The following is a 25,082-nucleotide window of genomic DNA, read 5'->3' on the forward strand; positions in this document are numbered from 1 at the left end:
CCTGGCCTTGGCTTCCTCAGCCGAGACCCCTGAGCCGCCACGCTGGGTCCCCCATCCTCACGAGCTCATTGCTGCTCTCCGCCCCGGCTGCCTGGAGCTGGTCCACTTCCTGGGGAACTAGACCTGGTCTGTCGTGAGGGAGGGAGGAGCCCGGAGGCCTGAGGCTGGAGCCGGGGCCCGGGGACAGTCACGCCAGCACAGTTCACTGTCCCAGCCCCAGGCAGAACACCAGGGGCTGATCACCACCAGACAGCGATGGGGAGAAGGGTCAGCCAGACTGGAAGGCCCAGGGACAGGCCAGCCCAGCCTGTCACCGTGACCAGCAGCACTGACCAGCTCCCCCGCCGGTGGCACTCCTGCCTGGGAATGCCATCGTCCTGGAGGGTCGGAAGCCACGAGGTAAAGACCACACCACAGTGTCCGCTTGCAAATCGTCTGTATTGTCACAGGAAATGCACGTCCAGATCAGCTGACTTGGAAACGACCTATTAGGTCTCACAGAGTCCGGCCCCTGGGGGCCAAAGCCGCACCGAGGCCCCTGGGCTGTGACCTGCGCTCTGAGGGCTGGGCTCCTGGTCCCCCAGGCTCTGGGGCTGGGTGTGGGAAGAGGCCAGCTCACATCTCAGGCCCCTTGGCTCCCGGGCAGTGCGCCTTAGGAAATGGTGGCTCCGGGATCAATAGCTGTCCCTCAAGAAAAGGGTCCTGTGGTCCAGTAAGTTTAGGAAACGAGGTTGAGCAGGACTTGCCGGAGCCTTTACAGCAAGGTGGCCCTCGTGAAGGTCCTCGATGGGCAGAGTGCAGCACTTCCCAAATGTATTGGACCACAGGACCCTTTTCCCCCCCGCAGTGTCCTGCCGGTCGGTGTCCTGCGGGCACCCTTTGGAAAGTGCTGCCCGAAGCTGTGGGTGACTGTTAATGGCAATGGCACCTGCACTGGGTGGTGGGAAGGGGCAGTGGCCGGGCATCGTGCTGTGGCGTGATGGGCACAGCCAAGAACACAACAGTCACCACCATGAAAGGACAGATAAGATCACACCCCGGCCGGCTGCAGCCTGCGTTCCCGCCTGTGTCTCCAGCGCGCAGGCTGAGCAGGCCCATCACAGAGGCAGGCCCTGGCCACCTGGAGAGGACATTCGAGTCCTGGGAAAGGGGCAAGAGGCATGGCACTGCAGAGCATGCCAGTCCTGGGGTCCACCTAGACCACCGACTCCAACCAGGAGGGGACACTGAGACGGGGCAGCACTGACCCAGGGGCTGCCTGGCTCCCCTGTCTGGGCCCATCCCGCCTCCTGCCACCTCTCCCGGCCCCCGGGGTCCCGAGCCCCGGGCAGGCCGGCGAGCAGGCGGTCACCAGGCAGAGATGAGCATCTGGCAGGTGTTGGAGGACATCCAGACCAGCTCCACCAGGCGGAACTGGAAGTAGCCGATGATGAAGCCCGAGATGACGTCCGTGATGTGGTGGCGCCCGATCATCACGCGAGAGAGGCCCACGCAGAAGGCCCAGAGCACCAGCAGCACGCGCAGGGGCACCGCCAGCACCAGGTGGCTGAGGAAGAACTTGGACACCATGGCCGCGCGGCTGGCGTGCCCGGCGGGGAAGGCGTAGACGTCCATGGTGAGGTAGTCCAGGAGGCCGGGGCTCGTCTCGAACGGGCCCCGCCGCTTGATGAGCTTCTGCACCCCGGCCACCGTCATGATGTCCAGAAGCAGAGCTGCGGGCAAGAGACGGAGGCCCTGGGTGTCAGTGCCGCCACGGGCCGGGCGCCAGCCCCCAACAGCCTCCCCTGCCCTGCCGCCTCCCGCAGCCACGCTGACCTCCAGGCCCGCCCCCACCTCCGGGCCTTTGCACTGCCCACGCCGAGTGCCTTCCCTCTGACACCTCCTGCGCCTGCCGCAGGGCCCCATCTCCATGCCGCGGGCCTCATTCCCCACAGCATTTCCCACCACCTATCTTGCGTCTCTCCTGAATTCCTCTCGTCTCTGCCCACCCACCACTACCACAGCTGGCCGGCCGAGGGCGGGACGGTTTGCTCCTGAGGCGTTCTGCAGAGGTGCCAAGGGAGAGGGAGCGTGGGCAGCTGGGGGGCAGCCATGGGCACCTGGCGGGCTCCTGTGCAGGAAGGGGGAGCCCGGGTTGGTGATCTCCCCAAAAGGACCTTGCCCAAGCTGCCCCAGCCCGGGAGCACGACACTGCTATCCTTGTTTTTAAAGAGTTAGAGGGAGACTCCCGCCAGGCACCATGGATCACGCTGAGAGTGCAGCCCAGAGGCCTCTCCTGTGCTCCGCCTGCAGCCAGGCCCGCCACTGCTTCCAGAACCTCTGGTGGCTCCACACAGAAACCCTCACAGCAGAGCCCTGACGTGGTCAGGCCCCACGCGCCCCTCGGCCCCGCAGCCGCCGGCTCTCCGTCCGCCACGTGCCTACTCCGGGGCCTCCAGGACAGAGGAGCCACACAGCGGCCTCCTGGCTTCCGCCCTGACTAACGTCCAGGTTCCTGCACGCGGAAGCTTGGGCGGGAACTTCATCCTCTGTGGTCCAACGATAACCCACCCGTGGCTCTGCCAGGATTCGTCACCCCGTGGTGGACTCTGGTCTGTTTCCGCTCGGCCACCGTGGACGATGCCCCCGTGGACACGTGCGTGAGTGTCTATGGGGTCTCTGCTCTCGGCTCTTTGGGGTGTATTCTTAGGACGGGGACCGCTGGTGGCGAGGTGACTCTGTAGCTCTCTGAGGCGCCCCACGCTGCTCTCCACGTGCCAACATCCCTGCTCTGCAGAGGACGGGGCAGGGTCTTGAGCTGGGAGCATTCGCACTCGTCGCTCCTCCTTTCTGGAATGTTCTGCCTGTTTCCAACCCCCTGACTCACCGTCATGGTCCAGGCCTCAGCTGCGATGTCACACCCACCCCTCGGGGAGGCCTGTGCTGGCCATGCCGGAGGTCAGGCCCTGACCACTTGCCACGCACTTGGAGTGTCACTAAGGACCCGCGGTGGTGAGCGACTGGCCTCCTCCACGCCTCCCCTGCGCCATGGGCTCATGGAGGCAGGGCCATGCCTGATCGTTCACAGGTGTGTCCCCTGACCTAACGAGCAGCACTCACCAAATGCTGGTGACTCATTGGCCTGAGGCTGTAAGCCAGAGGGCAGGCCAGGGGCACCTCTGGGGCAGTGCTGAGTCAATGGGGGGAACTGTACCTCTGGTCCCCACGCTTCCCTGGTGTCAGGTGACCTGGGAGACCCCATGAGGTCACAGCACCTGTGGGCCCTTCTTCAGGGACGGGGAAGACAGCCCAGAAGCAGGTGCAGGGGCTGTGTGTCCCTAGCTGGGTCACTGTGAGAGGGAGATGGTCACATCCTCCCCACAGGGGCCGGCAAGGAATGGCCATCCCGGATGTCAGAGCCCAGCAGGAAGCCCCAGCCAATGGGCGCGCTTCCTCCAAGGCCCGCCCCCAGAGGCAGGTGGGGACCGTGACTTCAGGGCAGGTCAACAAAGAGGCTGGGGGCTTCCCAGAACACCTGCGGTGCGCAGAGCCTCTGTGAGGTCACAGAAACAGGAAGAGGCAGCAGCTCCTGATGACCACGGACCGTTCCAGGGTCAGGGCTGAAGCCTCTGTGACCTGCCACTCAGGGGAGCCCTATGCCAGACCCTTCTCTCCGACCTGGAGTGCAGATTTGGTGAGGCGTCAGCGTGCACGGTGCCCGGTGCCCAGCCTGCTGCTGAAAGCTTCGCCACGTCCAACGTCCCCACTTCCGCAGCTAAGAGCGGGACCCCGGCTGGCCACGCTGCTCCCGGTCACCGGGAACTCCCTGCGGCAGGGCTGCTGCTCCAAGTCTGGCCTCAGTTTGGGGTTTGAATCGTGGCTGGCCAGCCCATGTGCCGCTGACCCAGGCCCAGATTTGGAGTCATCTGGAGCCCGAGGAGAGTCACAGTCTCGGAGGAGGGGGGACTGGGGACAGCCAGATCTCCAGGCAAGGTGGAGCTGGAGGGAGGCAGCTGCAAATGACCCCTGGCACAGCGGGTGCCCTCAGCCTAGCGGGAGGGACAGCAGAAGGCCCCGCCGGAGGAGCAGCTGACCTCTCCAGCCCTGTGCGGCCCCGCCCTCCCCTGCAAGTCCCCAGGAATGACCGGGACAGTCTCCTCCACTAGGGGAAAGACAGTGAAGACATGGGCAGGGGCCAGAGTCACAGGCTCAGAGTCGCAGGTGGGTTTCGAGTCCTGTTCACTACTAAGAACCAGGCCTTCCGTCTTCTCCCGGCAACCGGCCGACTGTGCACGGGAAGCAGGCACCACCCGAGCAGGGTGTCACTCGCCCCTCCTGAGCAGGTCTGGCCTGGAGCCGGGGGCCTAGGCAGGTGCACGGGGAAAGGGTTTTCTTCACCGAGGTCCCAGTGGGGTCAGGCGATGTGGCCACAGTGTCTAGAGCCAGGCCAGGCCTCCCAGGTGCTGGTCCCGGGGACTGACCAGGGTCTGGGTGTTGAGACTGTGGGCAGTTAACGTGCACCAGACTAGAAACAGGCCCGAAGTCGACGCCACCAGTCACCAGAATACCTGGGCATCTGCCCTACTGGTCACCAGGTTGATAGCTGGAAACCAGGACTAAGCAACTGCCTGGTTTAAAGCCTACCTCCCCAGCAGAGGTGCCCTGTGGAGAGCTGCTGGGTTCCAAAGGGAGGGTCACCTGGTGGGTGGGAAGACTCAGAGCCTCATTCTGATGAGGCCAGTGTCTCTGCTTCCTCATACCCCAGCTCTCTGCGTGGGTCTCAGGACCTGTTGGCCAAGAATGAAGCTTGATCCAGCATTTCACACTTCTTTGCAGTAAAATGGGTCCTTTGGCAGTGAACGCATAAAGACTCAGAATATGGCCAAGTGCAGAGGCACACACCTGTCATTCCAGTGACACAGGAGGCCAAGGCAGGAGGATTGTAAGTTTAGAGGCCAGCCTCAGCAATTTTGCATGACTGTCTCAAAATAAAAAAATAAAAAGGCTGGGGTTGTGGTTCAGTGGTAGAGCACCCCTGTGTCCAATCCCCAGTACCGCCCCGCCAAAAAAAGACCCAGACTATGAAGCAGAGGAAGATGGTATCTGGCATTCTTCCCAGAGGACCCTCCTCTGCCTACTAGGGATGCCTCAGAGGCTGCCCGTGTCACTCGATTCAAGTATCACGCCTGGGCTTTGGGGAAGCTGCTGCTATATCTGGCTGGAGGCATCTCCTGAGGCCACAACCAGGTGGACACTCTGCCTTCCCTGCCCTGTGCCCTCAGGGACCGTCAGGCCCAGCCTAGCCACCCAGCTGGCCCAGCCCATCCTGGGCCAGGTCCCGTCACTCGCCTGACCCCCAGTTCTTGGGCACCACTGGCTCTTGGGGATGTCAGGCGTGTGCCAGGCCCAGGGCTGGTGGGCCAGGCTGGCAGGGCCCCTGCAGCCGAGGGGGAGAGGGGCAGCTCCCAGGTGCTTACGCCGAGTGATGTCATTGCAGGGCGGGCACGGCCTTTCCCTCACCTGGTTTGAGGGTTGTAAATCGCTTCCCTCCAGAGCCCAGCCTCCGGCCTCCCACCCGTCCCCTGCAGGGCCTCTCCCTCCCCCCGTGGCCAGCCCACAGCGAGATTACACCCTCAGAGTGTAATCTGGCGCCCAGAAATAGAAGCAAATGACGCCATCTCTGCAGGTTCCTCGACTTCCGCCCTAAGGGTGTGCTGAATTACCCCTGTCCTTGGCCTAGAGGGAGCAGGGAGACCCCACGGTGGACAGGCCCACCTGTAGGAGCCTCAGAGGGAGGGTCAGGAGAGCTGGCAGAAGCCGTCCCACTCTTCCTGTGTGACTCTGGCAGCTCACTTATCCTCTCTGGGCCTCTGCTTGTGATCAGCCAGGGTGGTGGCCGTGCACTTGGGCTTCAGAATCAGAAACCAGTGTCAAGGTCACTACTTGCAAACTGTGTGACCTTGGCACATCCATCCCCCCGAGCCTCCCTTCCCTCACCGATACCCCGGGGATCAACTCGGAGGCTGCCCCGAGGGACAATAAACGGTGGCACCTGGGACCCCAGCAGACAGCAGGGCGTTTGCCAGAGGTTCTCAGGTCCTCCACCCACAGTCTCCACCCTCCCGCCTCGCTCCTCCCGTGCAGGGGGCCCTGCTGTCCCAGTGGCCGCCAGCCCTTGGAGCTCGATGAGAACCTCCTGGACCTGTGGTGGTCAGGGTCCCCCGCGGGCAGGAGCCAGCGCCCCCGAGGAGGGCTGCCGCAGGGCTCCTCCAGGCCTTGGAACTCAGAACACCACTGCCGGCCAGGGGCTGAGGGGGCTGGGAGGACCGCGCGTGGCCCCCTGGGGTTGGCTGACCCTTGAGGATGCGCTGCTCAGTCGCAGGGCAGGGCTCTGGGAATCGGGCTGGGGAGGGGGAGGCAGGGGGAGGGGCTCCGCTGTTGCCCGCAGAAGCAAGACGGGGCCTCCCCAGGCTCTGGGCGGCCAGTGGGGGGACAGTCTGTGGGCCTAGGTCCCTTGCTGGCCAGGGCCGTGAGGAGGAGTCCTGGTGCTTCTGGCCTGGGGTCAACCCTGCCTCTTGGAGACTGGATCCAGGCCTGTACGGCGGGGGGTGGGTGAAGGCTGGCCTCGACTTTCTGAAGGACATTCGGCTTCCAGATCAGCAGTCCTCACACCACATGTCCCTTGGACCGTCTCCTTCACTCCCCAGGAGATAATCGGGGCTGTGCACGGGGACGCCTGGCCGGGATGTCCACTGCAGCATCATTTACAACACTGAAAACCATGAGATGACCCAGCGCCCTTCAGGGGGAGGCAGACAGGACAAGCTGTGGCCCGTCTAGACAACAGGGCTTGGCGCCCAGTGCGGACAGGGAGGCTGGCGTGCACTTGTCACCTGCGAGGGAGCACTGCGGGTGAGCGGAGTGGAGGAGCAGCTCAGGAAGGAGGTCTGCGGCAGGCCAGCCTGAGAAGCAGGGGCACAGCCGGCCAGCTGCCCACAGAGGTGCCCCGGGGCCAGGCCACAGCTGGGCTTTCCCTGGGCGGGAGGGTTAAGGTGACTTTGGTTTTCCGTATCATGCACGGATTCTGTCCTACCACGGTGACACATCCGTCGTGCACATTTTTAAAAGTCAATTTTGCAGAAGGACCACTACTGTAGGATTCCTACACGGGGGACCTAGAGGATTCGAATGCAGAGGGGCAGAGGAGAAGGGGGCCCAGGGGCTCCGGGGGCAACGAACTGACATTTCAGGGGACAGAGCTTCAGTTTCACAAGGTGAAAAGGTTCTGGAGATGGGTGAGGCAATGGTCCCACAGCAGCATGAGGGTTAGTGCCCACAAAGTTAGGAGTGGCCAAAGGGCACATGTTAACACACTCACATTCACGCACACACACTCACACACACACATTCACACACTCACACACTCACATTCACACACTCATACACACCCACATTCACACATGCACTCACATATATTCACACACTCACATTCACACACACATTCACACAACTCATACAAATTCACACACTCACATTCACACACACACATTCACACACACACTCACATTCACACACACTCACACACATTCTTCACACACACACTCACACACATTCATGCACTCACATTCACACACTCACATTCACACACACATATTCACACACACACTCACATTCACACACACTCACACACATTCATGCACTCACATTCACACACTCACATTCACACATACATATTCACACACTCACACACTCACATTCACACACTTTCACACACACTCACACACTCACATTCACGCGTACATATTCACACACTCACTCACATTCACACACATACTCACACACATTCACGCACTCACATTCACACACACATACTCACATTCACACACTCACATTCACATTCACACACTCACTTTCACACACACATTCACACACATTCACACACTCACTCACACACACACATGTGGTTATTTTAAAGCACCACTGCGGTACTGCACAAGGACATGGGCCCTGGGGGCGTTTGTGAGCAGAGAGGTGAGTGAAGGGAACGGGGAGGCAGGGTTGTGCCAGCCTCTGGCGTTGGAGCCCCGCTCTGTTGGCGTGAGCAGTGTGTGTGCGCACGCGCAGGCACGTCAGCCTCTCTCCTGCCCAGGTGCTTGCCTCCTGTGCCAGCCGAGCCCTCGGACGCCCGGCACTGGCAGGTGGGCCCTGGCTTGTCTTCTGCTCTCCTTTGAGCCAGGCGTGACCTCGTGGACCTGCACTCTCTCGCCTGAGGGAACCACATGCCAAGCTAGCTCTCGAGACACGGCTGGGCACGAGCAAACGGGCATCACCAGTGTGAAGTCCCCAGCTCTGCCTCCTCTCCGAGTACCAGGTGACCTGACGTGTGTGCAGGTGGGCTGGCAGACCCCGCCCCGCGCCTCTGCGCCTCTGCACAGTGGGTTGATTCCTCTCTACGGCATCCATCGCTGGGGTGTCTGCCACGACAGTGTATCAGGACCTGGTCTGGGGGGCCAAAGACCTGGGGGATCACAGTCACACTGAGCCCCACTGAGGCAAGAAGCAAAACTGGGGCGGGAAGGGAGGTCTTACCTCCAGGAGCAGGACCCCTGACCCTGACCCTGATCCTGAAGATTTGGGATCAGTCTACGGGACAAGAAGCACAAGCCTTGTGGAGAGGTTGTCGCCTCAGCTGTCCCCAAGAGCAAGAGCTGTGGGCAGGGGATGGAAGAGCCGGAGGGTGGGCCGAGGGGGCCGGGTGGGTGGGTGCTTCAGGCTGGCTGTGGGAGGTACACCAGGCTGAGGAAGCTGGTCCCTGTGCTTGCTGCGAAGGGACTCGGGCTGAGGCGAGGAGTCCCAGTGGGGACACACAGCCCAGCATGTGCCTTGTGGCCCTGAGAGCAAAGGCCAAGCTGGCCAAACAGCGGGAGAGACAGTGACGTTAGCACATGCAGCCAGGAGTGGGTAAAGGACAGCTCCCTTTCTCCAAGCTCCATCTCTGGGGAAGAGTGGCATGGAGTCCCTGGCGTGGGCCTTACAGCAGGACGGAGCGAGCTGGGGAAGGTTCCTGCCGTGACTGGCAGCCAGGAGGGGCCACAGCTTGCTCAGAGGCCACCACAACCCTAGACAGAAAGCACCTGCAAGGACATTGCCCAGCCACTGTCTGCCTGGCCTGGACCTGACGCCACTGCCCTCATCAGTCACCACCACCAGAACATCGGAGGCAGCCCTCCTGGGCCTCTCTGTGTAAAGCTCCCGCGCCTCCATCTCCACCGCGCAGCGTGGCTGTTCCCGCTGCAGAGCGCTCCTAGCCCAGGACAAGTGCCCTTCCTTGGAGAAGGCCGGTGGCCGGGTTGGGGTCTCGTGGGTTGACGCCCGTGCGGCATGAGTCGCCTCTTACTGTAAGAACGAATCTCGAAGCCAGCTCGGCTCCACTAGCAAAACGCAGACCCACGCCGCCAGGAGACACCGCTGCACACCCACCGGGAGGCGGGGGCGTGGGAAACTGAGCCCTTGGAACGCAAAGCGGTGCCGCCACTGCAGAAGGGTCCCCGGGGTCCCCAAGCAGCTGGACGGAATCACCATTTGATTCAGCAGTTCCACCCCGAGTTCCCCACCCGAACACCTGAAAGGAAGGGCCAGGATCTAGACGCAGCGGAACTCACGGCAGCATCCGTCCCAACCACCAAAGGGCCACAGACGCACCGCAAGACGTGGTCCAGCCTCACAACGGAGTATTACTCAGCCACAAAAACAAAGGCAGTTCTGACCTGTGCTATAATGCGGATGAACCCTGGGGACGTCAAGTGACAAGCCAGTTACGGCACAAATCCTATGGGGATCCACTTATCGTAGGTCCCTAGAGCCAAATGCATAGGGACAAAAAACCCCACGCAGAGGGAGGAGGGCGTGAATGGGGGTTAGTTTTCTGGGGAGCTGTTCCAGCCCAGGAAGATGAACATGTTCTGGAGGTGGGCAGTGGTGACGGTCACATAGCACCCTGCTTAATACCACTGAGCTGCACACTCAGAAATCATTAAAATAACACGTATGTACACATAGCAGCACTGGGGTCGAAGCCCGGTCCTCATGCGTGCCGAAGCACGTGCTGCACCACGGAGCTGCACCCACCCAACATGCATACCTCACCGAAATAAGAAATGACCTATAAAATGTACAGTTTTTGTACTCAGGAAAATTTTGATGAGACCCTTTAGTAAGCTGGGCGTGGTGTCCACACCTATAAACCCAGCAACTTGGGAGGCTGAGGCAGGAGGATCGGGAGTTCAATATCAGCCTCAGCAACTTAGCAAGACCCTGTCTCAACATAAAAATAAAAAGTTCTGGGCTGTGTGTGGCTCAGTGGTCAAGCACCCTCGGGGGTTCGATCCCTGGCACCCCCCCAAAAAAACAAACAAAAAAACCCACTTTAATAAAGGACTTGGATCATGGCAACAAGACCTGAGGCCATTTCCCAGGCCAGGACAGGCTCATAAGGAAAAGAGGACATGAGTGGTGAACTGGGATGGTCTGGTCACCTGCCACCTGGCTCCCTGGGGTTCATCAAGCTGGGGCTGCAGGGAGGGAGAAGGAGGGGTGCGGGGTCATTCTACCGACACTGAGAGCTTGGACAGGAGCTGGCAGGAGGTGGCCTGGGCCTTCTGATAAAGATGGTGTCCATGCTGCTGCTGCTGCTGCTGTTGCTGACAATCAATGATACACAAGTGTCAACCGGCCTTAGTGCACCAAGAACTCTGTGTGATTCTTCACTGAAGGCTCCCAACGACCCACTTAACGGATGAGGAAACTGAGGCTCTGAGAGGTGAGGTCCTTGCCTGAGACCACAGCACAGATGGAATTTGTACCCAAGTCTGGCTGCGTCTACTTTTGCCATCTGCTAGGTTTGCCTCTGGCGTGGCATTTTGGAGCCTTGGAAGAGTGCGCTGTGGAGGGCGGGAGGGAGTGGGTGGGGAGAGTGAGAAAGGCAAGGGACCACCTGCTGGGCAGGTGTGCGGTGAGCAGTGGAGAGAATTCTCTGGCCCAGCTGGGCCCTTCCTAGGCCCCCTGGCCAGAGCTCCCGTTCCCCGGGGCTCCCTCTGCTTTGGGTACATGTGGAGGCCTCACTAAGCCCAGAGGGTGCCCAGGAAGTTGGCCGTGCTCTGGGGCAGAGGGGGCGGCAGGGCTGGCCCGGGCTCCCTCACGCTCGGGCGCTGTACTTAACCAGCTCCCTTGAGCCCTCAGCACAGCCCTGTAGCCCCCACTACACAGACCCCAAGACAGAGCTCAGAGTGGGAGCCAAGTTTGCTCAGAGAGTGTGGGTCAGAGCAGGGACCCTGACAAAGCCCCGGGGGGCCCCAGCTCCTGGGCTCCAGGATTGGGAGGTGCCCCAGTCCCTCCAAAGACTAAATGGCAGATGGAGGCCTGCAGTTCCTGCTCAGGGGACAGTTTTCCCGAGGTGGAGAAGGGAGTCCATAGTCCCTCCTGGCAGGTCAGGCCAGAGCTGTGGGACTAGAGCCCACTGTCCACATTGGTGGCAGTCTTGTCCCACTAAGCTCTTGGTCTGGGCCCCAGGCCCACCCTGCCTGCTCCTCGTCTGTCATGGGCTTGGCCCCTGGATACTCAGACAGGAAACCTGCCCCCAGACTTCCTTGCTGTGCACGCTCAGGAGCGGAGGGAGCCTCCAGCTGGTCTGCACCTCAGGCCTGCAGTGAGGCAAAGGTGTGGCTTGCAGTCAGTGGCCCTGGATCTGGTTCCTGGACCTACCCTTACAGCTGTGAGGGTGGGCAGTCGCTTGGTCCTGCTGATCCCAGTCTACTCATCTGTAAAATGGGTATATTGACATTGCCCGGGAAGGTCATCAAGGAATCCTTTAGCCATCTGAAATGTAAGCTGTTTATGGCAAGTAGTACATAATGAAGATCAATAGATGGTGTCCTGAAAGATTTAAAAAGCCATTGTCACTCATGAGGGGAGGCACCTTGGATCTTGTTCTTTGCCCTGTGGGGCAAACACTCCTGTGCCCCCAGCAGCTGATTACTGGAGAGAGCCAGAACTAATCCCTAATAAGTGAGTTGCGAATTTTTAAACATCCAGGGCGGGCCTAACTTCTATTTTTTTCTTGTAGTCCTGGGGATTGATCTTGGGGTCTCATGCATGCTAGGCAAGCACTCTATCCCTGAGCTAGAACCCCAGCCGCAGGGGTTTTTGAAAAAGCAAGCGTTCATGTGTAAAGCACAGACTACAGCGGAGCTATTTCGGTGGTGGAGAGGGGTGGCTCGCTGGCACGCCTCCTGCGCTGGGGAGCTCACCGCTTGCTGGGGCACTACTGCCTGGGAGGCGGGGGCCCTGCTTTCTTCTCTGGTCCTCACCCTGCCTCAGAAAGGTGCACAGCAAAGGTGGACTCTGCCCAGTGCAGGTCTGGGCTCCACGGCTGGCCAGCTGCAGTGCCATTGCCCTGGGCCTCCTGTCTCCCTCTTTAAATGGGAAAAATAAGCAGCACCACACTCGGGAGGTCGTGGTGAAGGTGGGAAGTGCCACGTGGTTCACGCACATAGTAGACCCTCAGCAAAGCCCAGTGCCCACCCTCTCTCACCACCTGGGGAAGGGGGTTGGGAGCAGGTGAAGTCTGGGGCTCAGGCCCCAGCGAGTGCATTCCGGCCCCACCTCTGGCACCAGGCAACCTAACTCCAGCAGTCTTCGCGGGCCACAGTCCTCCATGAGGCTGTAGTGGGCACCAGAGAAGCCCAGGTAGTGGGAGCAGGTTCTGCCCTGGAAGGTCCCAGTCCAGCACCTCAGCCACGTGCCTCTGTCCCTCCCTCCCAAGGCCCTGGAAAAGCACCTGCAGAGAGCAAGGTAGGCAGGCCTCATGCAGATCCCAAGCTAAGGCTTGGCCGGGCTGCTTTATTTATAGGAGCCTCACTTTCCCGATCTGTAAAATGGGAATGGCAGGGCATCAGACTCACGGGACTTTTTTAAAAATTGAACCAAGGGGTGCTTAACCACTGAGTCCTCTTTTATATTTTATTTAGAGACAGGGTCTCACTGAGTTGCTTAGGGCCTTGCTAAGTTGCTGAGACTGGCTTTGAAATTGCCCTCCTCCTGCCTCAGCCTTCTGAGACGCTGGGACTACAGGCATGAACCACCGCGCTCGGCATCTCAGGACTTTTTATTTGGAATAAAATAATAAGGAATGTAAAGTTGATGATTTATTAATAGGAAGGAGAGACTTGGGCGGTGGTGGACCCAGCTAGTGCCTCACCAAGTTTCTGGTTGTTTCCTCCTCCCCACATGGTGCCCATTGAGCGTCAGGTCCCAGACTCAGTCACGGTGACTCCCTCTGGAACGGAAGTTCTCTGTGGTTCAACTCACACCCATTTTGGAACCAAGACCCCTTGCTACCATTTTTTTTTTTTTTTTTTTTCCTGAGACCCCTGCCTGCCTGTCCCCTGAATACTGGCCACACGGGGAGAGGCAAGGAAATCAAGGCAGGCCTGGCCTGGAGGGTGGAAGCTAGGATTCCCTGAGCATCCCAGGGATCTGCAGGTGCCAGGAGGGTGAGTCCCACGGGGTGGGAGGGTGGCTTGCTCCCCACATGGGTCTCACATGGCAACTGGCACAGGATGGTGCTAACCTGAAGGGGGCTGGTGGTGGCCAAGAGTTTGGAAACCCAGACCAGCTGCACCCCCACTTCAGCAACTCTCCTGGGAAGAGCAGGTCAGGATTCCAGGGGGCTCTGAGTAGCAGGAGTCCCAGACTGGACCTGCTGCACCCCAGACCCTGTGGGGAGAAGCCCGGTGTCTTGCAGGGCCCCTGAACCAAGCCGGGTGGGGGGCTCTGAAGGGCACTCCCAAGTGCTCCTGTGTATGGTCGAGGACTAAGGACCCCTTAGTGGAGGGAGTTGAGCAGTAGCACCCACTCCCCAGGACGTCCCCCAGGCCCCTGCGGTCACTGCCCCACCCAGCAGCTCCGGGCAGTGGTGTACCTTGCCCAGAACGGGCCCGTGGGCTCCCGGCCTCTGCCTTTTCTCGGCCCCCACCTTGAAGGGGCCTGCTCTGTGCATCAGGCCCTGGCCTCCCCACGCCAGAGGCCCGCCCATTTCTGGGCACCCTTCCTACTTCACCTCGTTAGGTCAGTCCAGCTGGTTTCTGAGGGCCCTGCTGGTCCTGGCGGGGCGGGGCGGGGCCAGCTCCTCCCGAAGGGCTGGCGGCCAGTGGCGGGCGGGCACACTCACCCAGAAGCAGGTTCATGAGCACCTCCTGGCCGGCCAGCGTGCTGCTCTTCGCCAGGCAGAGGATGGTACCCCCGATCCAGGGGATGCCGTGGCCGGTGATGCCGATGAGCTTGACCATGGAGCGGGCGCTGCCCCAGGACGCGGCCCGGCCAGCACACACCCCCAGCCGCTTGGACATGCAGATGTCGATGGCCAGCAGGGAGTTGAAGGCGATGCCCTTGAAGGAGGGGTTCAGCTGCATGCAGTCCTCCTCGGGCAGCTGCTGCGACTGGCGCCGCTCGCGGGCCCCATCGCCAGTGGGTGGGGGCTGCACTGATGGCCCCGAGGCCTTTCTGCCCGAGCTGCGGGGCTCTGGGGTTCCCTTGGGGGGCTGGTTCAGGGACAGGAACTCGGCCCTGTTGAGGACATTGCTGCGGTCCCGGGCGCGGGCCCGGCTCTGGGAAGCTGGCATGGTGACCTCGCTCACCCTGAGCAGGCCGGTGCCTGCCCGGCTGGCGCTCCGAGGGCCTTCTCCCCAAAGGCAAGGGCCGTCCCGAGTGCCGCCAGCGCTGCCTGCTTCTCCGCAGCGGCTGTTAAATATAGAGTGGAGGATCGCATGTGGCTGTTTACCTCCGGCGGCCACCAGGCTCCGAGGGGACGTCAGTGCCAGCTGGACAGCCAATGAGTCCACCCATGGCGGGCCAGCTCCAATGGAGCCGCAGGGAGGCTGCAGCTGCTGCCTGGCTGCCTCAGGCCTGGGCTATTTAAATCTGCCAATGGCTCGTCCCTGGGCTCTGGAGGACTCTGGGAAATGTAGTTCTGCTGCTCTGGACTCAGCTGTGGCCTCAGCTTCTGGCCCAGGCAGAGTCCGGTCCTGGTTTAACCCCTGCATTTACCAAGTCCCTTCTAAGCTCTCCAGAACCCTCGGAGCCAGGCCTTTCTGACCCCTTGGCCTGGGCAGTGTGGACCTAGTCCCACGGGCTGCAGGGTGGAACCCAGGCTCCAGGCCTCTCTGGGCACCAGATGATGGAATTGGTGACATCACGGATAGCATCATGTTGGTCCCTGGGGGCCAGGCCAGCTCCTCCCCCATGACAGCATTTCATTAAGCTGGCAGGCGGGGTTTTCCTTCTTTCTCTCGTTATAAATCTGCTGTGAATTTGGTGTAGTGGATCATAATCCAATGGAATGGCAGTCTGAGGGAGGGGTCCTGGGTGGGCCGGAAACGGGTCTGCCTCTTAGAGGTTGCCAATGGTACCTGCTACCAGGAGAGCGACAGCAGCAGGAGAGTTACCGGGATCCTGGCCCTGTGCTTGGAGCTGGGCATGCTGCAGAGTGAAGCCCACTCTGTCTCTGTGCCTGGGAAGCTCACACTGGTGGGGTTTTCACAAATGACTGGAAAATGGTCACAAGTGTGCAAAGGTGCCTCAGGGTCACAGAACCAGGGCTCTGGGTCTGGTCTGGGAGTCGTGGAGGACTTGGCCCAGAAAGGAAGAGCAGGAGGGAAGCCCTGGGCGGGCAGAGCCTTCCCCACAGGAAAGACAGAGGCCAGTGTGGCTGGCATGTGGGTGAGGCTGAGAAGCAGCAATCCCAAGGGGGCTGCACCAAAGCTTCGCCATGTGACCTGGGCCTCCCTGCGGCTACTGAGGTGACCTCTGAGAACAGCCCTGTAAGGCCACCTGGGCCTGTGCTCAAGAGGGAAGCTGTGTGTGGAGGCTGCCTGGAAGAATCAGAAGAGACATCCTGGTCTCATGACTCTGGGAGGCCACCCACGACCTGCCTGCCCAGCACAGATGGAGGCAGAAGGCTCTAGCAGATATGGAACCTGCCTTGAAACCAAGCGCCTTCCCCACAGACTCCCAAAGACAGGAAGCTGTGTGGGGATAGGGTGAGCACTCTGGCCACAGGGGACCTGCCCCCCCGGTTCCAGTCACACAGACGGGGCTCTGCTACGGATCAGCTCTGAGACCTTGAACAAGTCATGTCACACCCCTGTGCCTTGGTTTGTCCACCTGTAACATGGACACAATAGTGCCTGCCTCTTAGGGACTTCGTAGAGTTCAATAAGGTGACACTTGCAGAATGCTGAGCACAGTCTCTACCACAGGGTGAGCCTTCAGCCCCGTGGGTTAGAAATTGATTCCATTTGACACAGAAGCACAGTCCCCTCTCCCTCTGAGAGTCCCTTCAGAAGGACCTGCCCTCATCCCCAGCTGGGGCAAACGAAGCCCGAGCCAGGGAGCCCTCCATGTCGGGTTCCTTGCAAACACCCTGGCTAGGTCCAGCTGGGCTGGACTAGGCCAGGCTGACCTCACTCCTCCTTTTCCTCTTCCCGAGGGTTCCATTCAGATTGGGGGACCCTGGGAGTCCGGGAGTTCCCGGCCTGCATTCCACCCTGCTCTCTGGGGTGTGCTGTCTCACCCTGCGCTCCAGAGAGCTGGCTGAAGATGCACAGGAGAAGGCCAAGCTCCCTGTGTGCTTTATAACTGACCCGACTTAACCAGCATTCCTGAGTGACTGTGATACCCCCGTGTCACAGATGCAGAAGCCGAGCTCAGAGGGATAAAGGTGTCCAGCCAGCTCCACAGCAGTCCTTGGGTCTGGGAAAGGAGGGCCTGGACTCAGATGCTTCAGACCACAGGTGCCAGGATCTGTCCATCAGGGCACTCACCTTACCCTCCCTGGGTGGGGCCCATGACCTGGGCTGGCCTCCAAAGGGGCTAAGAAGCCCAACCCAGACGGGGGCTATTAATAATACCACAGGCTGTGTCAGCATTTCAGTTTGACTGCAGCTGCCAGCAGTTCTGGGGACAGCCATGGGGTCTGATTTAGCTTCAGCCCAGCAGTGGTTAAAACACAGGTTCTAGAGAGGGATGGTCCCAGGTTCAAACCACTTCCACTGAATGACCATAGGCAAGTCCTTCCACTCTGCCCGGTCTATTTCCCCTCAGAGGTCTGGTGAAAGGGTCATGTGAAGGGCTCACTCAGCTCAGAGTGGCTGGGCTGGCTTCCCCTGTGACCCTGAGACTGCTGCTCTCCTCAGAAAGCTGGGGTGACCCTGAGCATGTTTGCAGACAGCAGAGAAGCAGGTGCTGTTCCTCAACCCATAGACTTCTGTGAGTGTCTACCGTGGCCTCACAGTTCACTTCTCAAGAGTTTCTGGAAGCATTCATTCATTCAGTCAACATTTTCATTGATCTCTTCCTGCGGTGCTGCTGGGGAGATAGGACACGCAGCCCTGACATAATTAGCTAGTCTGTCAAACGGTAAAATATTACCAATAGCTCTGCTTTTTCTTACTATCTAAATGTTACTACTTACTGAAATAAATGCAATAAATATAGACAATCTAGGTATCATCCCAGCATCTGGAAACCAATATGTCAACACAAGGGTGGTCCAGAAGAGAGCAGCTGGATTTGCGCTGTTGGGCAGAACAGGACTGTCTGGTCCCCTTCATGCTTCCTGTGCCTGGGCGCTGCAGCCGGGAGCTCAGGTCAGCCCACCAGGCCCCACAGGGTGCTGCCAAGTCACCGTTTCATTTGGCACCTGCCACTTTGCTTTTGTTCGGATTTAATGCACAGGGCCATGTGGATAAGGAGGGCCTCCCTAAAGAGACTTGAATACCACCGACGTGGCTCGGCCTGGAGTGCTGCATGAGGCGGCCCACTGTCATGGCCACGCCCCAGAGGGCAGGAGGTGACCATGTCACTGTGGCCACGTGGCTGAATGGAGCACTATGGACACTGTCACCTTCCCATTTATGGAGATATCGTACATCAACCAAGCATTATTTCAATACTCTGAAAAGAATATATATTAAACGAACTATATCTATGCGTAAGGTGCTTATCTGTGTGTATGCATATTTGCATATTTATATGGACAAATACACAAATATGCATTTAAAGTAGGATCACATTGAATAGTCTTTAAAAGCAGTTTCCGGTTCACTTAACTATACCTGGTCATGTTCCCATGACGACCCTGTTATTTTTCTATGACTGCCTGATAAGTCTGCCATCAACTGGTGGGCCACAATTTATGTACATCAGCCTTCCATCATTGGACACTTAGGTGGCTTCCATTTCGTGACTACTATATTCAAAACCATCCCAGGATGGCCATCCTTATCCACACATCCCTGTTCATTAAAGCAGAATAGAAACAAGTGGTTAAATTGGCAAGTGCCAAATGAAACAGTGACTTGGCAGCACCCCGTGGGGACTGGTGGGGTGACTCAAGCTCTTTGCTGCAGCATCCAGACACAGGGAAGCTCAAAGGGGCCATCGGCAGTCCTGGGTGACAAGGTTAAGTCCAGCTTCCCTCTGCCCATCTCAGAGGAGGAAGAGCACGCACGGAGTGGTGACATCATCCATGAGGCCACACAGCTGGCTGAGGCCAGAGCTGGGACCTGGGCTGCCTGTCCCTCTGACCTGGTCTAAGAGCTGCCTACCTGGTCATGCACCTTCGTGTGCCAGCTCCGTGGGCTGCTGAGGGCTGGGGTGGGAGCGCGTGGCTTGCCAGAGCCCGCAGTTGGTCCCAGGGTTCAGATCCAGCCCTCAGTCCAACACGCTGGCTCTAACCACTTGTATGCACTGCCTCTCCCCTGCGAGCAGGAGTTTCCTGGCAGCCCTGGTACAGGTTGGACATTACAGACTGTGCTATTTGTTGTCTCCAAGGGTCTAAGATGCCTTTCCACCACTATTTGTCAATAACGTGCACTTCACACTTGCTGCAGGAGCCTTGGAGGGCACATCCCTACACCACTTGACGGGACCACCACAGCACCTTCATAGACAGGGGCTTTGTCCCACCATACCAACAGAAATACCAAAGCTCAGAGGCGAGGCTCAGGGGTGAAGGGATTCCATCCAGGCAACTGAGAGCCAGATTTAAACCTCACCCTGCCCCCCAGCCCCTGCTGCTGTTTTTCCCTTTATTTTTTGAAGTCCACGTCACTTTCTAACAACCCACACACTCTGCTTATTTATTCTGTGGCTCGGTGTTCTTGGTCCACATCCTCCTCCCAACATAACAGCACCCAGGGTCAGGAATTGCTGTCTCTTTGCCAGGGGTAACACCAGGGGTGACACCCGGGTGCCCCCCAGGGCCTAGAACACGGTAGGCACTCCATGAACATTGGAAGAATGGCTGATTCCAGAGCCTGGCTCTCATCTACTGCAGAACCGGCAATCAAAGACCGCTGGCCAACAACGGGGCTATCCTTTGGGGTGATGACCCCAGAAGATAAGGGGACAGGAGGGGGAGGGAGGTTGGAGCAGGGAGCCCCAGGAAGGCAGTTTTCGTGGCCACCTCCCCAGCCCTGGCGCCCTGCCGCGGATCGCTTTCTCAGTTCGCATTTCTGAGGCCACTCCTGGGTTATTTTGGTTGGGAAACCTGATCCTTCGCAGGGTTTATTTTAGCACCTTGGAGAACTCCCAGTGCCGCACCCGATCCCAGGCCCGCCGGCCTGCTGTCGCCCGCTCCGTCCTGCCCCGGAGGCCCGCATCGCGTTCCTGGGCTGCGCTCGAGCCGCCTCCAGGTCGCGTCGTCCCCGCTGCGCCCGCACGTGGGCTTCGCACCCGTCGGAGGCCGGGGAGAGCGCGGCGCAGCAGCGCGGCCTCCGAACGCCTGGCCCCGCTTGGCGCGGGTCAGGGAGACGCAGCCATTCCAGTGGGCCACCAGGAGGGAGCAGTTACCCGCCTGGAACAAGGCTGAAATGTCCGGGGGCGCCCAGAAGCCTCCAGACTGTGCGGAAGCAGAGCCCTCGGGCGCAGAGATGAGGACGGCCCCCAGCCGCCCAGCCCCACACGCGCACCCCACACGCCCCAGCAGACACGCACATGCGCACATGCGCACATGCACACGCTACTACATCCCCGCCCAGGACGCAGACGTGCTCACCCACATCCACACCAGCGCACACCCACGCCTCCACGTGGATAGTCTCCACAGACACACAAACACACCAGCATCCACACACAACAGAACCCACACCTCACACACCCCAGTACTCTCTGACACTCATACAGCGCACACAGCGTGCTCACTCACACATTGCACACACCCTCACCAACAAGCAGGTGCACACACTCGCTTGGACACACACGCCGCAGTCTCACACAGTTGTCATGTATGTCCTCACGCATGCAGATGCACAACTTGTCACGCACGCACGCGCACACACACACACACAAACAAGCTCACCACACACTCTACCCTACTCAGGAGCACTGGCCCTGGAAAACGGCCAGCCCTCCCCCAGCTCCACATTGGACACACTGGTCAAAACAACTCACTCAGATGCTTGCTGACTTGTGACAACTGATGCTTGTGACCATTATGAGTGTCACTCTGTACCTCTTTATTATTTATGTGGCTTCATACCCCATTCATCGTTCCTGGAGTGATCCCTGAACATCCCGCTGCCCTGCAGGGACATGCGTGCTGCTGTCTGCCTGGCCCCAGCTGTGGTCTGGTGTCTTCCAAGCACCAGGCGCCCAGAGGTGTCCAGTCAGTAGTGGAGCAGTGAACTAGAAGCCCCAAGTCCCACGGGCCCTGACATAACATGGCTCCGAAGGTGGCTGACCCGGCCACACCTCCAGATTCATGGCCAGTGCAAACAACAGGTACTGTGCACTTGCGGGTGCCTCCTACTATACCCACACCAGGACACCTTTCCTCAGGAGGGCAGGGGGTGTCATCACGGAGCTAGTGCCAGGAGACTTGATGACCTTGCTGAGACTCTGATCCCCATCTACTGGGCAGCCTCTGGGACTCCCCCTCTCTGAAATCCTGTGCCCGCTCCTCTGGCCAGGCCCAGCCTGCTCCCTGCAGAGGATATGACCACAGGAGATGCAAGATGGGCCCTGCACCTGGACCCCCCTGCCTACCCCTCAGTGGCCCCTCTGGCCACCTGTTCAGCCCTCTGGCCCCACCCACCTGTATCCCAGGTGAACATTCCAAGCCTTACCATTGGCTTTCTGGCTGGTTCCAAACAGTTGGGGAGAGTACCCTGTCTCCCAGGGCAACAGAATTCCAGCATTTAACAGTTCCCTCAGGTCTGCACAGCAAGGACTTTTCTCTCCTTCAGAATGTCTTTCTGGCCATATCATGACCCCACCTCTGGAGGCGGTGAGCCCTTGGAGGACCTGCTGGGGCCCTGAATGCAGGTTGGTCTATGAGGGACAAGGAGCCAAGGAGCCTTTGGACTGACTGTCTTTGGTGGCTGCGGAGCATGAGGTCCCTACAGTTCTAGGGAACTGCTGGAGACAGCACCCACGACACAGGAACCATCTGGCCTCTGGGTCTTAGTGCCAGGCTGCCTGGTTCAACCCACCCTCCCTCTGGGCCCAGCTTCAGTGTCCTTGGCTATAGAACGGGATGATGATAGGACCTGGCTTCTGGGGCCATTGTGGAGGGTCTTGAATGGGATGTGTGCAAAGCCCCAACTCCCAGTGCTGCTCGGCAGGGAGATGCTGCAGCCTCCCTCCCTCTGCAGACCTGAGGCCTCTGGGCATGCTCAGGGTAGTGTGTTAAAACCCAGCTGGCTGGGGGCAGAGTTGTTTATACCTCTGACTTCCTGTGTGACTTTGGGTTTCCATAACCTCTCTGGGTCAATGAACTAGGAATAGAGGAACCTCCCAAATTGCCATACTGAGTTGACCTGTCTCTCCAGGTGGAGACTGGGCTGTGCATCCTGACCTCTCCTCTTTCCTCTTCCCTGGGAATGTCTTGGGAGAGGATTCTGGGGAAGAGGAGGGGACAGGGAGGAGTGTAAGTGCCACTGTGGTATCTGCAGGCTCAGACAGATTCCCTTCCTCTGTTCTGAGGCCCTAGTGCTTCACACTTGCATGGCTGGGCCATGAGCCTTCTACATACACTGAGCCCTCCCAGAGTCTGTGCCCAGCACCCACCCTCAGAGAGCTGAGCAGGGTGAGGGGCTGTGTGGAGAGGCAGGAGGACCAAGGGTTTGAGAGTTGAGAGGTGGGGACTTCAGAAGTTGGGGCAAGAAATGCAGGAGCTGAGCCCTTGTCTTCACTCTTGTGGGGGCTGGGGCGCAGCCGCCCAGCTCGGAGCCTGGTGAACCCTAATCCTGCAGGCCAAGACAAGGTCCTGCGTAGGGGTGATGTGAAAGGTAAGCAGGAGAAGAGAGGGGTCTTCCGCTCTGTAAATCCTCACCCTGTAGGTGCTTCCTGTGGTCAGTCCCGTCCTAGTCAGGAGGGGCTGGGCTCCAGACAGCAAGGGCGGGCATGCCCTCTGGAGTGAGTGTGGGCTTTGGAGGAGGCCTCATGTGGGTTGGGATCCAAACTTGAAAGTCACTCTTGGCAATCCCTGGGTTACTCTGTCTGGAGAGCCCACCACCCAGGATCAAGGTAAAGCCTGAAGGAAACAACACCAGCTCTTGTAGTGCCTGACACACGGTGGGTGCTTATTATTACCACATCCAGGACCAGGGAAGTGATATCACTTCCAACTGACCTCTGAGGACCTCATCCCTAGGAAATGACCTCCAGGGCAGCTGTCCTGGAGGAGCAGCTGGGCCAGTGGAATCTGTTCTGCTCCGGGCAGCACTTGGGGTACTGGGGTGGGAGATGAGCTGCATGCCTGAAGGTTAATGTATTCTTCACCCAGAAACAGAATGGCATAGTGATGATCCGATGGACAGAAGGTGTTGAAAGCTGTGGAGAGTCCCAGAGGTGGGGACTGTTTCGCGGGAGCCCCACGTTCAGGGCGAGAGAGGTCACCGTGGGTTAAGAGGCCAGGGAAGATTTCTTCCCAGAAATGGAAATGTGTACCGGGGCCCAAGGGAGCCCGTGTGCTGGCTGGGCTTCTGCCATGTGGTTAGACAGTCCATGAGGGCCACCCCTGTGGCACTGGCTCAGACACTGCCAACCTTGGTCTGAGTCTGCAGTACTAAGAACAAGTCACCGACTAGCTGAGCTGGAGAAGGATGACCCCCTCACTAGACCAGGGTCACAGGCTGATGGCTATGGCCAGGGTGAGAGTGTGACTGAGGGAAAGCCAGTGGCCACTTTAACTGGTGGCTTCCTGCTCTGTGGCTCAGCTGGTGCTGCAGGGAGGTGAATCACTGTTTGTCTGGCCCTCCTTCCAGAGTCCCCAAAGTGACCAGAACCCAAACATGCTCTGGGTCTGACAGGAACCACCTGCCCTGTGCCCTGCTGAGAACATCTTTGGAGCTCAGCGTCACAGGGGTGTAGCAGAGGTGGGTGTGTGGTTTTAAAGTAGCTACCAGGTTTTTTGATGTCACAAATCATTTGACCTATCCCTGAGGGGGAGGGGGAGGGGGCAGGGGAGGGGCTACTGGCTTGAGTGGCTTAGAAAGAATCATTGCTTCCCCAGCACTGTTCAGACACAGTCCTTTTTTGAATTCACTGGGGCCCAGTCTGAGCTGGGACAGTGAGGCCTTGGGCGCCTTCTTAATCCCCCAGCTCTGGACTCCTCTTCTGTGAAATATACATATAATGGGCCTCCCTACCCAAGGTGGCTGGGGGTTGGTGGAATGATGAGTCTTGTACAGTGTTTCTCACACAGCTGGGGCCCGACCCTCCAGGATGCTAGCGCTCCAGCACTGAAAAGAACGGGAAGCAACTTCTGACCCTCAACCCCAGCCTTCCAGCCCTGGAGCCTCACAGAGGCCCGCAGTCTCCACGCAGCCACTTACCCCCGGCGGCCTGGATCCCCAAGGTCATTTAACCCTTCTCCAAATGCTCTAAGCCTGGGCAAGTCTCTAGTCTGTAGAGGTCAAAGGGCACCGGGAGCATCCTCCTGGGCCCAAGACAGACGAGGAACTACACTACCCAGAATTCCTGGGGCTAGCCAAAAAGGAAATGTCGTTCTTGCAAGGAGAGGCTCAGCTCCCCCAGCAGCTGCAGAGAGGGAGAAGGGGGGGAAGACAGGGAGAGAGGGATTGCCAGGGGGAGGGCGCGCTGTGTGCGGGAGCGCGGGTGGAGAGCCGGGCGGGCGGGGAGGAGGAGGCGGCGCCCGCCCGCCCGCCGCCGCCGCCTGCGGACCTGCATCCTCGCGGGGCGGGCGAGCGGGCGGCGGTCCCTGCGTGCGCCGGCTGCGCTCCGGCTGGCGGCTGCGGGCGGACGCGGGGGCCAGGCCGGCGCAGGGGCCGAGTTTCTGCAAAGTTTGACCTGGTTGCCTTTCCGATGCTGCAGCAGAGCGAGGCAGCGCGGGGCGCGCCAGGCGGCTGCGGCGCGGCGGCGGGGCTGAGCGGCGACAGCACGCTCACAATGATCATAAAATAAGGGCGGCGCGCGGGGTGGGGGCGAGAGAGCCCCGAACCTCAGCCCTCCGCCCCCGGCCACCCCGAGCAGCCCTGAGACAGGAGGGCCCAGGGCCCGGGGCGCCGACGCCGGCTCAGACCCCAGTAGAGCGAGCCAAGGGACACTGCCCGGGGGAGGGGGGGCGCCCCGAGAACGTGCGGGCGGCGGGGTCGGGGCGCCCGGAGGGCGGCGACCCGGGCACGCGGAGCGGCCCCAGGGGCAGGTGAGTCGGCGGCACTGTCCTGGTGGGGGCGTGCGCGCCAAAGTTCCCGGGCAGTGGCGAGCGCGCCCGACGCGCGGGGTTCCGGGGCCGCTCGCGGTTGGGGAGAGGGGACCCAGGTGCCCGACGCGGCGGGGCGGGAGCACTGCGCCCTCCTGGGGTCTGGCGACCCTGGCCCGCTAAGGAGCGCACGCCGGATCAGACCCGCCTGGGGGACTAGGACTGCGCCCCCAGGGGACTGGAGGGACCCGGGCGGAGAAGGGGCGCCAGGCGCTGGTGGCGAGGCACCGGAGGCAGTGCTAAGGCCGGCAAGTCCTGGAGGCCCGCTGCACTGGCAGCGGGTCGCCCCTCACTTCACCCCCGGGTCGCGAGGGTGTCAGCG

The 25,082-nt window shown here is 59.9% G+C and overlaps 1 protein-coding gene across 1 annotated transcript; it reads right to left on the reverse strand.

Annotated features, from left to right (window-relative positions):
- Window positions 1–422: 422 nt before the first annotated feature.
- Window positions 423–14,908, reverse strand: Plpp7 (phospholipid phosphatase 7 (inactive)). Its single transcript, XM_047525864.1, has 2 exons — window positions 14,207–14,908; window positions 423–1,712 (listed from the first exon to the last, which is right to left on the reverse strand). Exons 1-2 carry the CDS (start codon window positions 14,655–14,657, stop codon window positions 1,348–1,350), a joined length of 816 nt encoding a protein of 271 aa, XP_047381820.1. The 5' UTR covers window positions 14,658–14,908; the 3' UTR covers window positions 423–1,347.
- Window positions 14,909–25,082: the final 10,174 nt, after the last annotated feature.

This window comes from Sciurus carolinensis, chromosome 14 (assembly GCF_902686445.1).
Source record: "Sciurus carolinensis chromosome 14, mSciCar1.2, whole genome shotgun sequence".
NCBI lineage: Eukaryota > Metazoa > Chordata > Mammalia > Rodentia > Sciuridae > Sciurus > Sciurus carolinensis.

Bases quoted from the DNA above. Each gene is read 5' to 3' on its own strand.
- Plpp7 (XM_047525864.1), bottom strand. From the start codon at position 14,657: ATGCCAGCTTCCCAGAGCCGGGCCCGCGCCCGGGACCGCAGCAATGTC. The intron at 1,713-14,206 runs GTGAGTGTGCCC...TCTTGCCCGCAG, and splicing joins GCTCATGAACCTGCTTCTGG to CTCTGCTTCTGGACATCATG.